Source organism: Peromyscus leucopus, chromosome 11, assembly GCF_004664715.2.
Source record: "Peromyscus leucopus breed LL Stock chromosome 11, UCI_PerLeu_2.1, whole genome shotgun sequence".
Lineage (NCBI taxonomy): Eukaryota > Metazoa > Chordata > Mammalia > Rodentia > Cricetidae > Peromyscus > Peromyscus leucopus.
The window spans coordinates 23710858-23732166 of NC_051072.1; the positions used below are offsets into that span (position 1 = coordinate 23710858).

The 21309-nt window shown below is 36.4% G+C and overlaps 1 protein-coding gene across 4 annotated transcripts in view; it reads right to left on the reverse strand.

Moving 5' to 3' along the window:
• Lmbrd2 (LMBR1 domain containing 2) overlaps positions 1 to 21309 on the reverse strand; it is a 55607-nt gene that overhangs the window by 17201 nt on the left and 17097 nt on the right. For all 4 annotated transcript variants that reach the window (XM_028875617.2, XM_037209394.1, XM_028875619.2 and 1 more), the window contains 8 exons: positions 19501 to 19668; positions 18436 to 18646; positions 7295 to 7369; positions 6007 to 6120; positions 5151 to 5334; positions 2392 to 2573; positions 1725 to 1858; positions 136 to 241 (listed from right to left, as the gene is read on the reverse strand). In XM_028875617.2, coding sequence (XP_028731450.1) covers positions 136 to 241; positions 1725 to 1858; positions 2392 to 2573; positions 5151 to 5334; positions 6007 to 6120; positions 7295 to 7369; positions 18436 to 18646; positions 19501 to 19668 — 1174 coding nt within the window. The remainder of the gene's footprint in view (positions 1 to 135; positions 242 to 1724; positions 1859 to 2391; positions 2574 to 5150; positions 5335 to 6006; positions 6121 to 7294; positions 7370 to 18435; positions 18647 to 19500; positions 19669 to 21309) is intronic.

Sequence of the window (21309 nt, forward strand, 5' to 3'; positions counted from 1 at the left end):
CGTATAACCTTTAAGCAAAAGCTTTAGTGATAAAAAAAAGGAGGTCAATAATGCTACAGAGCTTGTCTACTGACAATAGAAGATGACTCATAACACCAGCTCACAAAGATAATGAACCTAAAGAGCTATACTTACAGATGTATATGCAGTTGGCTGGGTATTCTGGTGAGAGATGGATGAATCCATATGGGTCAATCCCAAGAAGTTAAGACATAAAGGGGGAGTCAAACGGCAAAATAACCTACAACAAACATTTAAAAGTACTAACTTAGATATTTTAAATATAACAAAATATTTTTATATTATAGTGAAATGTATTAAAAACATTTCAGATCATTGTAACTATAATTTTTATCTATTTGCATATTATATATAGTTTAATTATCTATGTGAACTGCCCTTACTGGGGACACATTCTAAAATCCTATTAATCACATTTCCTTTAAGAACATGAGTGCCTATATACTTAACTGCAGCCTCAGGGTGCCTGCTTTCAGCATTCTGGCTAAGATCAAGTATAAAATGAGTATCTTACATTGCTATGATTGGAGAACTGTGGGCTGGAAGACTGAAAAAGTTTAAATGTAAGAAAGTAATACTGACAAGGGTTCTTTTGTAGTGAGAGAAAGCTGTGTTGGTGGTAATAGCTGTGGAATCTACACACTAATGAAGGATGAAATGTAAGAACTAATTAAAGTCTACAGTGCTGCTAACACTAATACACAGTGTAAATTTCCTAGTTTGGTATTGTATAGCAACTACAGGTGATGTCACCATGATGAAAAGCTAGAGGAAGGTTACACAGTGTATCTGTAACTTCCCAAAAATTCATGCTATAGCTTAAATATGAAACAAATGTCACAGGCTCATTTGTTGAAGGCTTCACCTTCACTGGGTAGCTCTGTTTCAGGAGATGGTATAACAGGAGGTAGGGCCTAGCTAGAAGAAGCAAGTCACCCGGTGTTATGAAAGGAAAGATACCATGTTTGGGGTCCTGTTAGTCTGTCTTTGCTTCCGAGGTACCATAAGGTGGACAGCTCAGCTCCAATACACTCTCCTTGCCATGTGTAGCCTCACTTCAGGTCCAAAACAATCAATACCAAGTAACGGTATACTAAAGTCTCTGAAACCATTAGACGTAATAAGTATTTCTTCCCCCAAGTAGTCTGTGGCAGGTATTTTCTAACAGCCACAAGAAATGACCCAGTAGTTTTGATTTTTTTTATAAGACAAAGTTTTGACACTAGACATTACTTTGAACTTCCCTAGGTCTAGCCCTTATAAATATCTAATATACCTGACTAATAATAAGTAGCCTGGACTGATTACATATAGTAAAGCCAGCCCTCTAAATTTCTCTAGGAAAGAAATGTTCCTTTTAGTGTTCTTAGAACTTGAATTCAGTTTTAGACCACTGACTTTTAGAACACTCTTTACACCTACCATAGCCTCTAAACTCTCAATTGTTCATATACTACATTTCAAATTGGTAAATTCAGGCTCACTGTGTCTTTTTCCCTAACATAGCATTCATAATTTACCCATAAACTTCAAGCAAAATTTAGCTGGTGAGCACAAGTAGTCTTCTGATAGTTAAAAAAAAAAAAATCAATTAGCTCACAGAAATGTATGTTCATGCAACATCCATAAACAAGAAATAAGAGAGCTACAATTAGCATTTAAAATGGAAACATTTCTTTTTTTCTAAGCTCAATTCTACTCACATGCCGCTGAAAAGAAGACTGTAAGCATCAGTCTGATGATGTGAAGCCAAGTAGTAGTAATTAAATACTCGAATTCTGAACACAGTAGAGTAAACACAGATACTTAAGAAGAAGATGGAAAGGAAACAAGCAATCTGGAAAGATAGTTAAAACTTGATTTAAGACTTTATTACTTTATTTACTGCCACAAGAATTATCATTTGCCACAGCTATATTTACTGACGTTTTAAATATAAATATAAATACAACAATAGTGTCTTTTTTTAGTAGCTAAGATGAAATTTTGGAAATAAGTCTACATTTCAACCAGTTCAACCTCTTAAATCCAAATTTTGACTCTGAGCCCTGAAGGAAACTATTTACCTATTCTCTTGACAACTCTACAGGAAGACAGTAAGTTACATAGTTTCACTGACAAAGTGGATCAAAGTAACCTCATAAAATGCTTTTTCACTATCCTATACTTTTTCATTGATCCTTAACTACAGCTCCTAGTATTTATAGTCTGGGTAATTGATGAACATCAGTTTTGGAAGTCTGAATAACAGCACTTTGGGAAACTCCACTACTTTCACTCTTACTAGAAGAAATATATGGGGAAAGATACAACAGTCAAAGTTTCAGTGTGAACTGATGTATATTTATGACCAATATGAAAAAAACCGACCTCAATGTAAATATAATTGTATGTTTTTTCTGCCAGCTGTATGAAGACTGCAAAGAGAGATAGGACAGGAGTCGTGCTAAAGAAGGTGCACTCTGACCAGACAACAATCACAGAGAAGATGGACAAAACCACAGCAAGGATCCTGTGAAACCATGGCCGCAACAGGCATTCCCAGTACCACTCTGGAAAAACAAGAAAACACAATTAGGAAAACGAAATCAGTAATAGCGCATTTATAATCTTTGGAACTAGCAGCCAATCAGACAACACGGAGAAAGGTAGCAACAAATAACCAACAGCAGTGTACAAACTGATATCCCACGTGCTTCCTGCTCTGATGTAACTGAGGAGAACACGACATCACCTTTGTGGTATTCCTGCAAACAATACATAAACTGTATCTAATCATGAGGACATGGCAAACTCCAACTTGGGGACAATCAGTAAAGAACTAGCCTATGCTGTCCATAAACATCAATGTTATAAAATACACAGAAGCTAAAATACACAGGACAGAACTGTTCCAGATTTTATTTAAAAGACTAAGAAATATGACAATTGAATACAGTGTGTGGGCTTTAGATTTTTAAAGAATATCAATGTCATAATTAAGCAAAATATGCATAAGGTATGTAAGTAATAGTAAATTATTAATATTAATTTTCTAATTATTTTAGAGTTACACTTGAGAAGCTGTATTTTTAGAAAGTATTCACTGAAATTCCTAGGGGACAAAAGACCTCATGTATGGATACAGGTCTGAAAGACTAAGGAAAAATGTATGTAGAGAAAGAAAGCAAATTAATCTAATAAAATGTTAACATATGAAGAACCTCATTAAATGAAAATAGTTTGTGAAGTTCTGGCTTCATTGTCTGAATTTCAGTAAAAAATAAAGGTTCAAAGAAAATCAATTGAAAAAGATCTCTAGCCATTCCATTGAAGACTGAACCCAGGGTTAGTGTGCCCTAAACATATCTACCACTGAGTTACAGCTTGCAACAAGGCTATATTTTCACTTCATTTATTGAAAAGCTAAGGTCCAGGCTCAGTCTTTTCCACTGTACCCTCAGCGTAATTCCTGATTATTTAAGCATCCACCCAGATAACTCTTTCTTCATTGCCTTCATCTCCTCTCTTCTAATGAGCTCATCTTCTAATACCCCTCTTTAACCTGGTTACTCATTCCAATGGTCTTTCCTAAACCTTTTATTGCTAACAACAGCAACCTTTCTATGTAGCTCAATCCCATCATCCTCATCCCCAAGCAGTACCTTCATCTGCATCCAATCATACTGACTATCAGGACAAACACAACACTTACTCTTTTACCTCTTTACTGTTACTGAACAATTTGAATGTCCTTCCTTCCTTTCCCAGCTCAGATTCCAGTCTTTGAGGATAACTACTCCCCAGTCCCAATTCCTTACCCTCTCTTGCTTCACTGTATATGTTTGGTTAAACCACCCTGTTTGACCAACTCCTTGGTTACTCTGAGTCTGTATACATGTACACTGCAGATGAAAGGCCCATCTTTACTATTCTCACTTTAAATTAATGCCTACTTCAAACAGGCCCTTAGCACAGCTGGACAGCTTCCTGTAATTCTCCATTTCCCTGTGACTATTTTGTACCTTCTTGAACACTCTCCTCTGTATTTATTGTCAGTACATTCCTAAGAGAGTATAAGCGGTCAGATGACTTACCAACATTTTTACTACTTTTTCTCACTTACACTAAAGCTATATGTCTGTCTGTCTCACCTCCTAAATGCAAGGCTATTCTGTTCATTGTTCACTATTTTCCATCTCATCTCCATTATCTGTGAATACTGCTCCAGAGTTCTCTATGGCTTTGGTAATTTCCAGCTCTATGATATTATTCTCCAGTTATAAGCTATGCTTCAAGCCCGCCACACACATACCTAGCCACTGACCACAGCTATTACCCTTTTCTGTTTCTTTTTAGTATTTATTCATTTATTTATTTTTGGTCTCTAAGCATGTTTGATCATATATGCAAATTGGTTTATAATTATATTTTGCATGTGTATACATATTTAAAATCATTGGCATAAATATATTAAGAAACTTCAAAAAAAAACTTTCAAAATAATTATTGTATTGAGAAAAATGCTACCAAATATTATGGAGATAATATTTTAAATTCTGTTGATGAATTTGTAGAAATTTCTGTTAATATTCAGAATTCTTAGCTTTCAAAGTATAGCTAATTATTTATACTATCTGTAGTCCAAACCATGATACATATTTATAGTGAGATTCACTGTTAGTGAGAATGGATATTATAACCTATTTTGTAATCAAATACTTTATCTGTAAATCTTTTTCTTTTTTTTTACATCTACATCTACATCTATGGCCCAGGAACATCATGGAAGAGGAAGCAAAAAGAATGTAAAGACCAGAATACCAGGAAGTCCATAGTGAAACAATCTTTCCTATAAATGGCTATATCAACAAGACTGGAACAACGGTAATATCAATGGACATGTTAATTTAGAAGAGGGAAAATGTCATGGGGTCCCACCCCTAGACAAAGAACTTCCAGCAACCAATAACTTCTGGGAAAAGGAGAATTAGAAGTAAAACAATTACTTTGGGGTAAGTTTATCAGATATCTAATATTACCCTATGGAGCAAATCAATATACCAACAAAAGTCAGTATTATATTGATGAAACATACATTTTTCCTGTAGAATAATCATCAACTTTGGAATTTATGTCAAACTACATACCAACTGTAGGATTATAAAAATATTGGATAAATCGATTTTCTGGCTCAGGTGACTGAAAGGTGTGAACAAACTGATGAGTTGCACTAGTTTCATTTTTTGCTACATCTTCTAGATAGAATGCCTGTTCCAAAAGAATTTGCCATTGCACTTGAGTTCGACGGTGTCTTTGAACAGAATAAATAACCTTAAAAACAGAAAAGGGATAGCCTGTCAGTATGATTGAATAGTGGGTCAACTTTTTGCTAGAGAATGGGAGGTTGTCTGTCTTTGTCTTAATAAAGTATTACTAATGGCATTTTCTAAATGTGACCAAGGATGCTAATGTTCTGAAATGACAAAATTCTTCCTCTTAATAGAACAGGTATAATTCTTATAACCAATTGCCAAGAGTATCCTTGTCCAGAAACACAAACATTTCAACAATGATAAGAACAAGATCAATAGTTTTGGATATATACTTCATTTGCATGCATACATGTTTGGGGATGGGAATGCTCGAATGTATGATTGTGGGCATGTGGAAGACAGAAGGTAATATCAGGTGTCTTCCCCAACCATTTCCACCTTAGTTTTTAGCACACAGTCTCTCACTGAACCTGGCTCTTGCAGATTAAGCTAACCTGCATGGCCAGTGGTCCGCTTAGCTCAGCCCCTGAGCACTGGAAACAGGTGCACACCACTATGCCTGGCTTTTTACATGGGTGCTGGAGATTAAGCTCACCTCCTCAGACTTCAGTTGCAAGCAGTTTAACTGCTGAGTCACCACACACAGTCTTTTTATCTGAGCAGTAATTATACATCTAATTCACGTCCTCTAATTGTATGTAAAATAGCTACAATTAATAATTAAGGTTACCTGTTTATGCAATTTTACCAAGCTTTTTTCACTTGGGTAGGTATTACGCTTTTCATCAAAATCTTCATAATCATCCATATTTCTACCCATCTTTTCCTGATAATCTGTAGGGCACTAAAAGAAAAAACATTTTATAAAATTTAATAAATCTTTAGTAAAATTTACTAAATCTTTAATACAATTTTATTTTCATTAAAAAATCTTTCATTCTGGAAAAATTTAATTTTCTCAAAAATATTTTTTTATTAACATCTAATCGTTAGATTTTTTTCACTAGCTAACATTTTCAAAAAAACATTTCAAAAGTATGTTAAGTTTCTTCTTACTTCTATTAATATTTCTCTTTATGCTTAGATATACTAGCTGGAGACTGGGAAAGGCAAGAGAGCTTACCTACATGAAGTAACAACTATTTGAGAGGATTATTCTAATAATAGGCACCTGATGAAACTTCAATTATTTTCCTAAATAATAAAGAAGAATCATGAAAAATTTAACATGCAAAAGTTCTGAAAGCCACAGCATGCAGAAAGAAATATATAATTAGGATTATCTGCCATACTGCCAGTTAGTTATTACCTATATGGAATTGTGCAAGTTCATTAACCTTTCTAAATAGGCCTCAAAAATAGCAAATATGAGAGAAATGGTTAGAAAATTTATGACTATAACTTTCACTAGAGGAACAGTAGCTAATAATAACCAGTAGAACAGATTTAGAATACAGGAGAAGAAAAAATTCAGTGGTAACTTGGGTATATAAAGGTAATTGTGGAATTGTTCAAATAATTATTTTAGAAGCTTAGAAATACACTTGCAATTCACTACAGCTCCATCAAAATCATAGCAATATGGCTTATTTATTAAATATCCATGTTATTTATTTCATAACACATATCATAAAATTACATGTGAGAAGCTGATTGCAAGAATTGTGAGACCTCATTTACTTTCCTCCAGGAGAGAGCCTTTAATGATAACACACAATGGTACAGTAAAGATGTACCTCCGGCACCATACCATGCAATAATTGCAAGTTACTCAACATTATTGTTATTTTCACATTTCAAGGGAAAATGCTGTCAATAATTAACACCAAACTTACAATAGCATAAGAAAATTTCTACATATAATTTATTCTGTGTTTATGGTAAAGATTTATATGAGAAACCATCTGGAAACCTCAATCATATGTTTTTTATCATACTTTTCTTAAGTGAAATATTAATTTATAGTAGAATATAAGATATATTCACAAGAAATGGAGGAAATATTATAATATGATTACCTTTTTAAGTATTGTATCAACACATTTTCTCAATGGGTGGTTATACTTAATGCTTTCATTTACTTTACGAACCTCCTATAAAAACAGTGAGAAAAATAAAAATATTTAGAGTTCTATAAATCAGACATTTTAAATGATAATAGCACTAAATACTATTATGTCTCAGATTTTAACTTCAACACAAATTATTTTGCATTATAATAAAAGTTATTAAGAGCAGGTGTAAAATTACAAAGTATTCAAGTAGCTGTATTTATATTTTTGCTATTTTATAAATTTCTAAATTTATTCTCTATTGTTTGCTTACTTCATACAATAAATGCTAAGCATTATTTAACAGTTCAAAAGTCTGTAATACATGTGTATATAAATATACATACATAGTTTAAAAGAAATTTTCCCATCTGGGCTGACAATGCTCCCTCCAAGAGCCAAAAATGATCTAACAAAAACCTCAACACCAAGTATGAGAAGTCCCTTTCTGAGTTGTTGGTCAGGGTTAAGTTAGTGTTATTACTTTTGAATCTCTATTGCTATGAGACACCTTGCACTTAAGACACAGGGCTCAGAAGCCCCTGAACTAGAACTGATTTGAAAGTTTTGTCCTTGAGGACTAGCTTTCTTTCATGGTTCCAGAAGATGCCATGAAAGCTTCCAAAGAAGAGAAACGATCACCAGTCTTACCCAGCTATGATGCCTATGAACCATGACAATGAACGTCATGGTATGGTAGCAACTTTCCTTATACTCAGAGTCAAGTGTAGTCCTCACTTCTAATCAAAGAAACTTCTTTTTGCAATAGAAAACCACAATGAATCAAATGCATAGTTTAGAGCCAATTCCCAAAGGATACATCTACAATATAACCTTCTCACCTACAGGCTTAGGGATCACTGTTGATGAAGGAGGGGGAAGGAGTGGGGAACGGAATGAGAGAAAGATTATAAGAGGCAGAGGATCAAAGAGTTGCTGTGAGGTTGTGTCTCCTAGGATTGTCAGAAGCTACACCCATAAAGTCTCACTAATCTGACTGCATAAACATGAGCTGAACAAGAACAACAAAAATAGGCATGCTAATGTGGTTTCAACCCTACACAAAGAGCAAGCAGCAATAAGGAATGCTGAGAGTGGGATGAATAAATCTTCCCAGGGAAGAAAGAGCACACCAACTGGTTATTCAATACCAAGTGGTCAGTCATGAAAACCTAAATACAAATAACATTATACAGGCTAAGCAGCTTGTAGTTAGACTATGTATGATTACACATACATAACAACAAATTTATGTAATGACAATTAATGTATGTAACAACAATTAATAAAGAAAGAAGCCATGAATTTGAAAGAAAGGAGAGCAACTGGGAATGTTTAGAGTGAACAAAGGAAAGGGATAAGTGATGTAATTATATTATAATCTCAAAAAAAATAATAAGAATTCACAAAGGATCTGTCAAGTTTTATGTTTCTAAGAGAACAGGATTAAATTATTCCACTTTGCTGATTAAAATCAATGATCTCATTATCAATTAACTTCAGTTACTATAGAAAGCAGAAAAAGACTTAATGCTTCACAAAGCACCCACTGCTTCCCAATAACAGTATTCTAGAGTATTTACAACTTACTGGCTGGTTCCTGGTTTACTGAGACCACACTATGTGTTGGCAGTGTGCTGTGACAGTCCATATTGATTGTCAACTCCCCAGCATCAAGAATCACCATAGAAATAAATCTATGGCACATCTGGGAGGGATTTTCTGCATTGTGTTAACTGAGGTATAAAAAAATTCCATGGGCTGGGGGTGTAGTGTGCATTTAAAGGAGAAAGCTAACCTACTACTCTCTGCTCACTGATGTAGACACATTGTCAACAACTGTCCCATGTCTTCCGGCCATGAGGCACTATACCCTCAGACAAAATTGTGAGCCAGGATAAATCCTCTCTTCCTTGTAGCTAGAGTTTTCCTGCCTTGCCTACAGTCAGGACAAATCTTTGTCACCCGCCAGACCCACAGCTGCTCAGACCCAACCAAGTAAACACAGAGACTTATATTGCTTACAAACTGTATGGCCGTGGCAGGCTTCTTGCTAACTGTTCTTATAGCCTAAATTAATCCATTTCCATATATCTATACCTTGCCACAAAGCTCGTGGCTTACCAGCATCTTCACATGCTGCTTGTCATGGCAGCGGCTGGCAGTGACTCCTTCCGCCTTCCTGTTCTTTCTTTTCTCCTCTCTGTTAGTCCCGCCTATACTTCCTGCCTGCCAGTGGCCAATCAGTATTTTATTTATTGACCAATCAGAGTAATTTGACATACAGACCATCCCACAGCACTTCCTTAAACTGCTTTCCACAGGTATTTTATCACGACAACAAGAAAAATAACTAATGTAGAAATCTGGTATAAGTGGGATCATTATTGTGATAAACCTGACCACATGGCTCTCTGAAACTATGGCCTAGAGAGGTCCTACATCTGCTACAAGCAAAGCTTAATGGACTATTCTGGGAGTTCAGAAGACAAGAATATGGAGAGAAATACAGATGTGGAGGACCAACTGATGAAGTTTCAGAGGGAATCAAGGGCACTATAAGGATCTGGGCCAGAAGCTAGGCTTGCTTCATTCTGGCATAGAATCTGGCTGTATTCTGCCCAAGTCCTGAGAAGTTGAACAACGCTGAATTTAACGGTAATGGACTACTTTAATTAATTAATTTATTGTAAACACAACATATGTAAACTTAGGTAAGACTGATTTCATATGTAACTTCCTTTCTTCTTTATTGCTTGAGAATTTCACACATATATCGAATGGGTTTTGGTCAAATCCATCCCTCATTCACTTTAATTCCTCCTTATGCTTTCCACCACTTCTTCCTCACTTCATGAGCTTTTCCCTTAAATCCACTGAGTCCACTTAGTGCTCCCTGTATATACATGGAAGTAGGAACATCCATGGGAGTATGGGTAGCCTCTCGGGGGTCATGTCCTTGAAGGAAACCCCTCTCCTTATCCCTGTAGTGAAGAATTACCAAAACAGCTCCTCAGCTATGGGTGCGACTTCATAGCCCTCCTCCATTTATGCTGGGATTCTGGCTAGTTTGATCTTATGGGTGTAATCACAGCAGCTGGGAGTCCGTGTGGACTAATATCTTTGGTGGAGGAAATTTCAAGAAAGCATAGCATTCAAGTTGTGCCATGACTATTGCTCACTGTTTTCATTCAGTTCTATGGTGAGAAATCAAAAAGATATGGATTGGGTTTGTGAAGAAAAGTATATGAACTATAAAGTTACAGGGATTAGGAAGAAGTTCTGAGGACAAGAACTCCTACACTGGAGATTCTATGAAAATACAAAATCATTTGAAAAGAGAGAGCCTGAACTAAGAATACCACTAATGGGGTTTCCAATCCAGAAAAATACTCTAAGCAGACAGAAACCACAGTAGCAATGATCCAAAGGGGATGGGCTTCATCTTGACCTGGTAGTAGAACTTGGCATGAAGGATGAAAGAGTGAAAGGGTCACAGAGGCATGTGCATAGGTTCCAGAAGGCAACTGAGGACAGGCAGTATGTGGCAGGGTCAGAGTCCCTTAAGAAGGCTCTCTGGAGCCACTTGTCTGAAACCGGGAGGGTAAAGCCTAAGTTGAAATGGAAACTCAAGGATGTTGGAGATGCTAGGACCACGGGAAGTCTACAAAGGAAAGCACTGTTATATACCAGACCAGTCCAAGAGAGAGACTAAGTGTGTTCCAAGTGGCAGAGCTGGGGGGGGGGAGGGGGCTATGCAAGCTCTTTAGACCCCAGATAAATTCCATCATGAGCCCAGCTGTCTGACCCAAATTACAAGATTTAGTACTTTCCTGTAGCATTGGTCTTGCTTTGGTATAAACTTTCCTTACTATGCCCCATTCTTTCCTTTTGGGGTGGGAATGTTTAGTCTGTGCCATCAAATGTATGTACTTCTTTTTGATTGTACAGGGACTCAACTTAAGAGATTGCTCACATCTCAGAAAAGACTCTGAGCTTACACTTTTGAACAATGTTGGAACTGTTAAAAGACTATGGATGGGCTGGAGAAATGGCTTAGAGGTTAAGAGCACCGACTGCTCTTCCAGAGGTCCTGAGTTCAATTCCCAGCAACCACATGGTGGCTCACAACCATTTGTAATAAGGTCTGGTGCCCTCTTCTGGTCATACATGCTGTATACATAATAAATAAATAAATCTTTAAAAAAAAAAAAAGACTATGGAGACTTTTGAAGTTAGACTTAATGTATTTTGTATTATGAGATGACCACAAGCCCATGGGGACAAAGAGTAGAAGGTTCTAGCTTAAAAGTGATCTGTTTGGATAGCACATTGACAATTGGTAGACTTGTGATGGCCTACATTGATTGCCAACTTGACAAGATCTGGAATGACCTTAGAGACAGATCTACGAGCATGTCTATGAAGGATTTTCTACACTAGGTTAAATGAGGTGGGAGACCCAGCTTAAGTTAGACTGAATAAACAGGAGAAAGTAAGCTATACAGCAACATTTCTTGCTCTGCCTCCTGACTGGACACCCTGCAGCCTGACACTCCTATCACATACCTTCCTTGCCATGATGGACTATTCCTTCAGATTGTTAGCCCAAATAGTCTCGTCTTTCTGTAAGTTAGTTCTGTCTGTTATTGTAGCACAGCGATGAGAAAAGTAACCAATGCAACAAGGGATTGTCAGTCAATTTCACTGACTAAAATTAATATATGGTGATAAGTATTTTAATGAGTACTAAAAGGCATAAAAGAAAAGAGGAAATGGCTTGGTGGGTAAAGTAATGCTATGCCAGCATGAGGATCTCAGTTCATATCCCCAGAACACATGTAAAAAGTCAAGGATAGAAGAAGTCAAACTTTCACTATTTGCAGATGATATGATAGTATACATAAGTGACCCCAAAAACTCTACCAGGGAACTTCTACAGCTGATAAACTCCTTCAGTAAAGTGGCAGGATACAAGATCAACTCAAAAAAATCAGTAGCCCTCCTATACACAAATGATAACAGGGCTGAGAAAGAAGTCAGAGAAACATCACCCTTTACAATAGCCACAAATAATATAAAATACCTTGGGATAACACTAACTAAACAAGTGAAAGACCTTTTTGATAAGAACTTTAAATCTCTAAAGAAAGAAATTGAAGAAGATATCAGAAAATGGAAGGATCTCCATGCTCATGGATAGGTAGGATTAACATAGTAAAAATGGCAATCTTACCAAAAGCAATCTACAGATTCAATGCAATCCCATCAAAATCCCAACACAATTCTTCACAGACTTGGAAAGAAAAATATTCAACTTTATATGGAAAAACAAAAGACCCAGGATAGCTAAAAGAATCCTATACGATAAAGCAACCCTTGGAGGCATCACCATCCCGGACCTCAAACTCTACTATAGAGCTATAGTAATAAAAACAGCTTGGTACTGGTATAAAAACCGACATACGGACCAATGGAATCGAATTGAAGACCCTGACATTAATCCATGCACATATGAACACCTGGTTTTTGACAAAGGAGCCAAAACTATACAATGGAACAAAGAAAGTATCTTCAACAAATGGTGCTGGCATAACTGGATGTCAATATGTAAAAGATTACAAATAGATCCATATCTGTCACCATGCACAAAACTCAAGTCCAAGTGGATCAAAGACCTAAACATAAATCCAGTTACACTAAACTTAATAGAAAAGAAAATAGGAAGCACTCTTGAACGCATTGGCACCAGAGACCATTTCCTAAATAAAACACCGACAGCACAGACCCTGAGCACAACCATTAATAAATGGGACCTCTCGAAACTGAGAAGCTTTTGCAGGCAAAAGACACAGTCAATAAGACAAAAAGACAGCCAACAGATTGGGAAAAGATCTTCACCAACCCCACATCTGACAGAGGATTGATCTCCACAATATATAAAGAACTCAAGAAACTAGACATCAAAGCACTGAACAGTCCAATTAAAAAATGGGCTAAAGAGCTAAACAGAGAATTCACAAAACAAGAACTACAAATGGCTGAAAGACATTTAAAGAAATGCTCAACATCCTTAATCATCAGAGAAATGCAAATCAAAACGACTCTGAGATACCACCTTACACCTGTTAGAATGGCTACGATCAAAAACACCAATGACAACCAATGTTGGAGAGGATGTGGAGCAAAGGGAACACTCCTCCACTGTTGGTGGGAATGTAAACTTGTACAACCACTGTGGAAATCAGTATGGCGGTTTCTCGGAAAATTAGGAATCGAACTACCTCAAGACCCAGCCATCCCACTCTTGGGCATCTACCCAAGGAATGCTGATTTATACCATAAAGATACATGCTCAGCTATGTTCATAGCAGCACTATTTGTAATAGCCAGAACCTGGAAACAACCTAGATGCCATCAACGGAAGAATGGATGAAAAAAATGTGGTACATATACACAATGGAATACTACTCAGCAGAGAAAAACAATGAAAGCATGAAATTTGCAGGCAAATGGATGGAACTAGAAAAAATCATCCTGAGTGAGGTAACCCAAACCCAGAAAGACAGTTATGGTATGTACTCACTCATTGGTGGATTCTAGATATAAAATAAAGAACAATCAGACCACAACCATAGAACCATAGAGGCTATATATATAGCATGGAGGTCCCTAGGACGACTGTGGCATATAATAAATTTCAGTTTTACTCAATTATTGAAAAAAAATAGCCAAATGAATGGAAACACATGAACTATGAACCAAAGGCTGAGGGCTCCCAGCTGGATCAGGCCCTCTGAATAGGTGAGACAGTTGATTGGCTTGATCAGTTTGGGAGGCATCTAGGCAGTGGGACCAAGTCCTGTGCTCATTGCATGAGTTGGCTGTCTGAAACCTGGAACTTATGCAGGGACACTTGGCTTAGTCTGGGAGGAAGGGACTGGACCTCCCTGGACTGAGTCTACCAAGTTGATCACAGTCCTCGGGGGAGGACTTGTCCTGGAGGAGGTGGGAATGGAGGGTGGGCTGGGGGTAAGAGGAGGGTGTGGGAGGGGGGAGAATAGGGGAACCCATGGCTGATATGTAGAACTGAATGATACTGTAAAATAAAAAATATATATCACAAAAAAAAAAAAGTCAAGGATAGTGATGCTCTCTCATAACCCCAGCACTGGAAAGGTGGAGACAGAAGGGACCGCTGAAACTCAATGGCCTGCCAGTCTAGCTGGATCAATGAGCTTCAGGTTCACGGGGAGACTGTATCTCAAAAAATAAAAGTGGACATCAACCAACAAAAGATGTACAATATTGACCTTGGGCCTCCAAATGTGCACACATATGAACAAACACACACTAACAAGTAACCACACACACACAGAGGCAGGTATAGGTTAGGAACAGTCTTTGGAATTAGTATGTCCTAGTTATCGAAATATCCTATAATATTTATGAAATAAAATTATGAAAATAAATAGTGTTGGAACCACTATTCTATATGCAGAAGAAAACAAAATACAACAAAACAAAAAACTCCGCATGCCACAGTCCTAGAATAAAGAGAGAACAAAGGGGATTTTTTTTTTTTTTTTTTTTTTTTGGTTTTTCGAGACAGGGTTTCTCTGTGTAGCTTTGCGCCTTTCCTGGAACTCGCTTTGGAGACCAGGCTGGCCTCGAACTCACAGAGATCCGCCTGGCTCTGCCTCCCGAGTGCTGGGATTAAAGGCGTGCGCCACCACCGCCCGGCAACAAAGGGGATTTTAAAAGAACATTTGAGGTATTAGAGAAGGGCTTTATGTGATAGGCAATTAGAAGCAGAGAAACCATCTGATATACTAAGAAAATTATGAAAAAAAATATGACAGAATGTGAAGCTTTCTTGTTAGCAAACATAAAAAATGAGAATACAAAATAGAATTAGCCTATAAATATGTAAAAGGATTTTCAAGCTTCCATAAAATTATAACTCCAAGTGAGTTTTCTTATAAAATTATAAAACATTTATATCATGTAATAAGATAAGCTCATACCAAAACCAACATCATCTACAGTAAAAAGTGATCAATTTGGAGAGTAATTTACCAGAAACCATGAAAACCTAGTGTATTTATACTGTGAATAATTGATACCAACAGAAAGTGCTCCTGTAAGGCACCTAGCTTACTGAGGAAAACAGACAATTAAACAAACATGTAGATGTAACCAATCGTCTTATTAAAATAAGAAACAAACAAAAAAAAGATACAGAAATGCTATAAAGTGCAGGATGTTCTGAATGAGACAATTCAGTTTAGGAGTCTTTCGGATGAACTGATCACTTAAAGTCAGACAAAACAAAATGAGTAAGAGTAGGTCAACTCAAAGGAGGAGCAAGCATATTCTAAGAGGGACAAGAACAGTGAGTACCAAGGTCTCCAGACGGAAGAAAATGAGCTGTATCACAGAAAGGGCAGGATGACTGCAGAGACAAGGACAATAAAGGCCTGGTGAGCATGTGATCAGGCTGGAGAAACAACAGCCAAGACCTCCCAGAAATCCTACTAGCAATTCATTTTGAAACATGTTTGTTCTAAATACATGTCTGGTAAGATTAGATTTAATCTTTATTTTTAGATTTTTGACTTATTTTACTTATTTTGAATTATTTTGAGACAAAGTTTCTCTATATAAGCTCATTCTGGACTTGAATTTGTTACATAGCTCAGGCTGGCCTTGGAGTCACTTTACTGATTTATCAGGAATTACAAGCATCTTTGCTACTACACCCAAATCACACACATGTTTTCCAAAGGTCACACTGGATGCTATTTCATTATATATTTCCATTTCTAAGTTGCCTTAAAGTTTGTAGTTAGCTCAAATTTATTTACTTTAAACATTAACTATATAATCTAACCATATATGTGAAATAGTATGTTTTCCCTTGAAATTATTTAGCCCCATTAAACAAAAGCAGGGACTGAAACAGTTAACTTTTCACATTTGCTATCTGGTATAAAGTTAAGGCTTACTCAACAGTTAATTTTTAAGGTCTGGGAGGCATTTGAAATATTAGCTTGTTTAGGAGGCCTTACCCACTAAACTTCCTGGTATTTGATTAGAATCTTGTTAGCTATCACATTCTAGCAATTCTTTAAATCCCTGATCAAATTTTTTTTCTGATCTCTCTCCAGATTTTGTGAAGCCTCTCCATATTAAAACACTTCCAGTATACCATCCACTTTTATTATATACAGTAAGGGAATGAACAGAAGTCTTCTGTTCTAGACAGGTAATGCAGTCATGGGCATAGTTCTGCTATCTGTGTAGAAGAGTTGTTTTTTCCAAACATCCATTAAGAAAGAATGCTGTCAGCCAGACATGGTAGTACAGGCCTATGATCTCACCCTAACCTGCATAATGGCATAGTAAGATCCTATCTCAAATAAAAGAAGACTGAAGAAAGAGAAGGAGAGTAGGGAAGGAAGAAAGAAAGAAGCGGTGGGGAAAGAATAGGAAGGAGAGGAGAGGTGAGGGGAAGGGAAGGAGAGGAAAAAAGGATGTCTTCTTTTTTACATGGAATTTTTTTCTTATAAAAAAATACTTAACTCCTACCACTTGCTACTGATGAATAGTACACTGAAATAAAACACAAGGCACAATGCCAGCTTTTAATTTTCATGTCCTGTTCCTAAGGGATCCTATCTAATAACAGAACATCTATTTTATTCAGACATTCCTGGTTCATCTGAGCTGGCCTGAAATCCCAGCTGCTCAGGAGGCTGAGGCAGCTGGATCACAAGTACAAAGTGAGTTCATAGCCTAGGTAGACATCTTTGAAAGACCTGTCACGATCTGAGAAAAATCAAAAATAAAAAGTAAAGAAGAGGTTGGGGATATAGTACAAAGGTATGCAACCACTGAATGTATGTGACACACTTGGTTCAATCCCTAGTACTGTAAGTGAACAAAAGACTCTGAAACAATACATTTGATTTGTATTTGCTGTAAATGAACTGGCAAAATCCAAATTCTTCATATCTGCAACAACTAATTTAATACCAACTCTTGGGCAGAACACTATAAGTAAAAATTATCTTTTTTCATCACATGTAAATGTTTAATCAAATTTAAGTTTTTAAATACTTACAGATTTTCTTCAGAAGTGTCAAATTGTATATCTACCAAACTAAATGTAAAAATGTTCATCATGGCTCTCAGAAGAAACTGACTTTGAAACCTAGTTCTGAGAGACAACAAGGCTGTCTGAGCTACCCAGTCTGTGGTACTTAAGTCATAGCAGCCTCATGTTGCTAATACAGAAGGCTTCCTGAAGAATTCTTGTTTCTCAAGACATGAAAATGAAGTAAGATGAGAACAGAAGGTTTAGAGACAGAAAAAAGGATTATAGTTAAGATTCGGGGGTCATCATACTAAAGCAAATCCAGTAGTCTCCCACCTGTCTCAGACTGAGATACAGGCTTGCCCCCATTAACTTACATAGTCTACAGTTGCTTTCAGACCACATTCACCAAGCAACCACAGTACAGACCACATGGCAACAAAGCCTCAAACATTCACCATCTGGCTCTTCATATTTTAAGTGTGAATTAAAGTTAAATCCCTGGCTCCTCTTATTAGCTAGGTGTACAGAAGAAAGTTACTTCAACTCCCAGGACTTCATTTTCTTCATTTATAAAATGGGAATTAAAAGAAAATGTCTTTTGTGAAGTTGTAAGAATTAAATAAAGTTGACCCTTGAAAAACAAATTTGAACCATGCAAGTCCACTTGCATACATATTTCTTTTTCAAATCTCTGACAAGTTAATAAAACTCACAAAGGATCAGCACAACCTAGAAATGTTGAACAACTTTTCAAATTAGGTGCTATTGACAAATAATGTGTGTGTGTGTCTGTGTGTGTGTGTGTGTGTGTGTACATACACACATATATAGCCAATTTTAGCATTTACTATCATAAAATAGACATCTACCACAAAAGTTGAAATTGATCTGTATTCATTGACAAAACATTTACAGACCACACATGGCACCATTTGCAGTCAAGAGAATTGTCAACAGAGACAGAGTATTAGGTCAGAGTCGCTTTTGTAGGATTAAATTTGCTTACCTCCATTACATCCTCCAAATTCTCTTCTGCATCTGCTTTCTCTGTCATCAGTTTTGCTGCCTTAAAGTAAGTCTTCATAAGTAGATAACCCCTCTTGGCTCCATTCCAATATGACCGAGGAATCTCCACCAGGCCATACCCCAATAATAAGACAAGAAGAAAGAGACCCCATGTGTTAGCAGCAGCTATCCCAATAGTCTGAAGTTGGTTCCTAAGAAATAGAAAACATAAGCAGATATCTGTGATAAATATAAATTTTCAGAAAACTGTCCAAAAGGATAAGTGGGATTTCATATGAAGAAATTTTCAACTCTTTTCAGTCATAGCAGATAATCCATATAATGCAATGTAAATTCAGAATGTGACTGTAAAAATAGACTTTAATATGGGAAACACTGGTTCAATTATACTCAAAATTAGAATATAGATAATTCATAACACACAAACATACACACACTTCCTCCACAGAAAACATTTTTCACTAGATGCTTTCTAAGTTAATATTAACTATGAGACCTCTGTAAACAGTTAAATTAACTTGTGTTATGATTGACTTACACCAACAATGAAAACAATCTCTACTATTCTACACATAAATTTTGGGATAACATATACTAAAAATCATATACAAAAATCTATTGAAATACTTGAATACCTAAATACCTAAAATAACATTAAAGAAAACTATTCTGTCAAACTACAACAAGGCAAACAGAAAAAAGAAAAATAAGTTCCTGTGGGGGAAATTTCATTTTGAGCATTTATAAAATTTGAATTTCTATTAAAAATATTGTTCTTTACCATACAGTTATTTGTCAAAACATTAATCCACCACCTAATAGCTATATTTAAACATGTCATTTTGTATCCTAATAGTTGTATTTAAACATGTCATTCCTGATTTTCTTTCTTAGTAATATGCATTATTCAGATATTCTTTGAGGGGTATCTATAAGACATATAACCTAGCAAGTATGTCTGTTTACTTTTATGTATACAATAAAAGTTAACTGAAAACAGTACGAACATACACAGAACAATGTCAAAAAAGACTACTTTTCTTACCATTCTAAATGCAAACGTGGGTTTACAGCCACATAAATTAGAAATGCTCCAAATATCAGCAAGTACGTGCCATAATAGATTGCATTCTCAATCAAGGCTGTTTTTATCTTTCCAGTGATGGAAAACCCTCCAGATCTTGCATATGACTGCATAAAAGGTAACAGAATCCTAGTTTGATGGAAAATATGATTAAAAACTCAATTATGTATTTGCATAATCTTAAAAATACCCCAAATACATGAAACTCAATGTATAATTTTCCTCCCCAATAAATTTTATTATGAGTAATTACATGTTAATACTGAATGAACCATGATAAATAATTTTTTTTCTTTTTCTTTCTTTCTATTTTTTTTTTTTAGTTTTTTGAGACAGAGTCTCTCTATGTAACAGCCCTAGCTGTCCTGGAACTCACAAGCCTCTGCCTGTATAAAGATTATCGAGAACTCTGTGTGCGCCTTTGGAGCTCACAAAGATCCACCCGCCTCTGCCTTCCAAGTGTTGGGATTAAAGGTGATAATTATTTTTACAATACTTAATTTCAGGAAAAACAAAAATACTAAAGCAGGAGACAGCAAATGAGGCTGCAATGGCACGATCGACTTCAGATTCTCTAAAAGGTCTAAAATTAGACCTTAGTGCCCTCAGGAAGAGGTCAGAGTTGTGGTATATGTCTGTAATCTTAGCACTTGAAAAACTGAGACAAGAAGATTGCTGACTATGAGGACAGCCTGGGCTACATAGTTAGATCCTGCTTCAAAAACAAAGACATAAATAACAATATAATTCCTTTAGAGTGACTTTGGACTACATCCACAGAATGAAGAAACTTTGATTTTTTTTTTAAAGCACAGGATTTCAGATGGGGCGAAGATCTGCTGGGCGGGGGTGTGAGGGGGCTCAGTCCTGTGGATCCAGGACTTCAGAACCTCCACAACACAGTGCATAAAAACAGACAGGTGGATCAATGAATCGAACTGAAGACCCTGATGCAAATCCACACACCTATGAACACCTGATTTTTTTTATAAAGAAGCCAAAATTATACAATAGAAAAAGAAGAGTGCATCTTCAACAAATAGTGCTGGTAAAAACAAAAACAACAGCAGCAACAACAACAACAAAAAAAACAAATAGTGCTGGCATAACTGGACGTCAACATGTAGAAGAATACAAATAGATTCCTATCTATTGCCATGCATAAAACTCAAGTCCAAATGGATCAAAGACCTCAACATTAATCCAGTTACACTGAACTTGATAGAAGAGAAAGTGGGAAGTAGCCTTGAATGCATTGGCACCAGAGATCGCTTCCTAAATATAACACTAGTAGCACACACCCTGAGATCAACAATTAATAAATGGGACCACATGAAACTGAAAAGCTTCTGTAAGGCAAAGGACATCATTAGTAGGGCAAAACAGCAGCCTAAAGAATGGGAAAAGATCTTCACCAACCCACATCTGAGAGAGGGCTGATCTCCAAACTATATAAAGAACTCAAGAAATTAGACATCAAAAAACGAAATAATCCAATTAAAAATAGGATATAGCTCTAAACAGAGAATTATCAACAGGAGAATCTGAAATGGTCAAGATACACTTAAAGAAATGTTCAACATCCTTAGCCAGGGAAATCCAAATCAAAACGACTCTGAGATTCCATCTTACACCTCTCAGAATGGCTAAGATAAAAACACTAATGACAGCTTATGTCGGAGAGGATGTGGAGTAAGGAGAACACTTCTCCACTGCTGGTGGGAGTGCAAACTTGTACAACCACTTTGGAAATTGATATGGCGGTTTCTC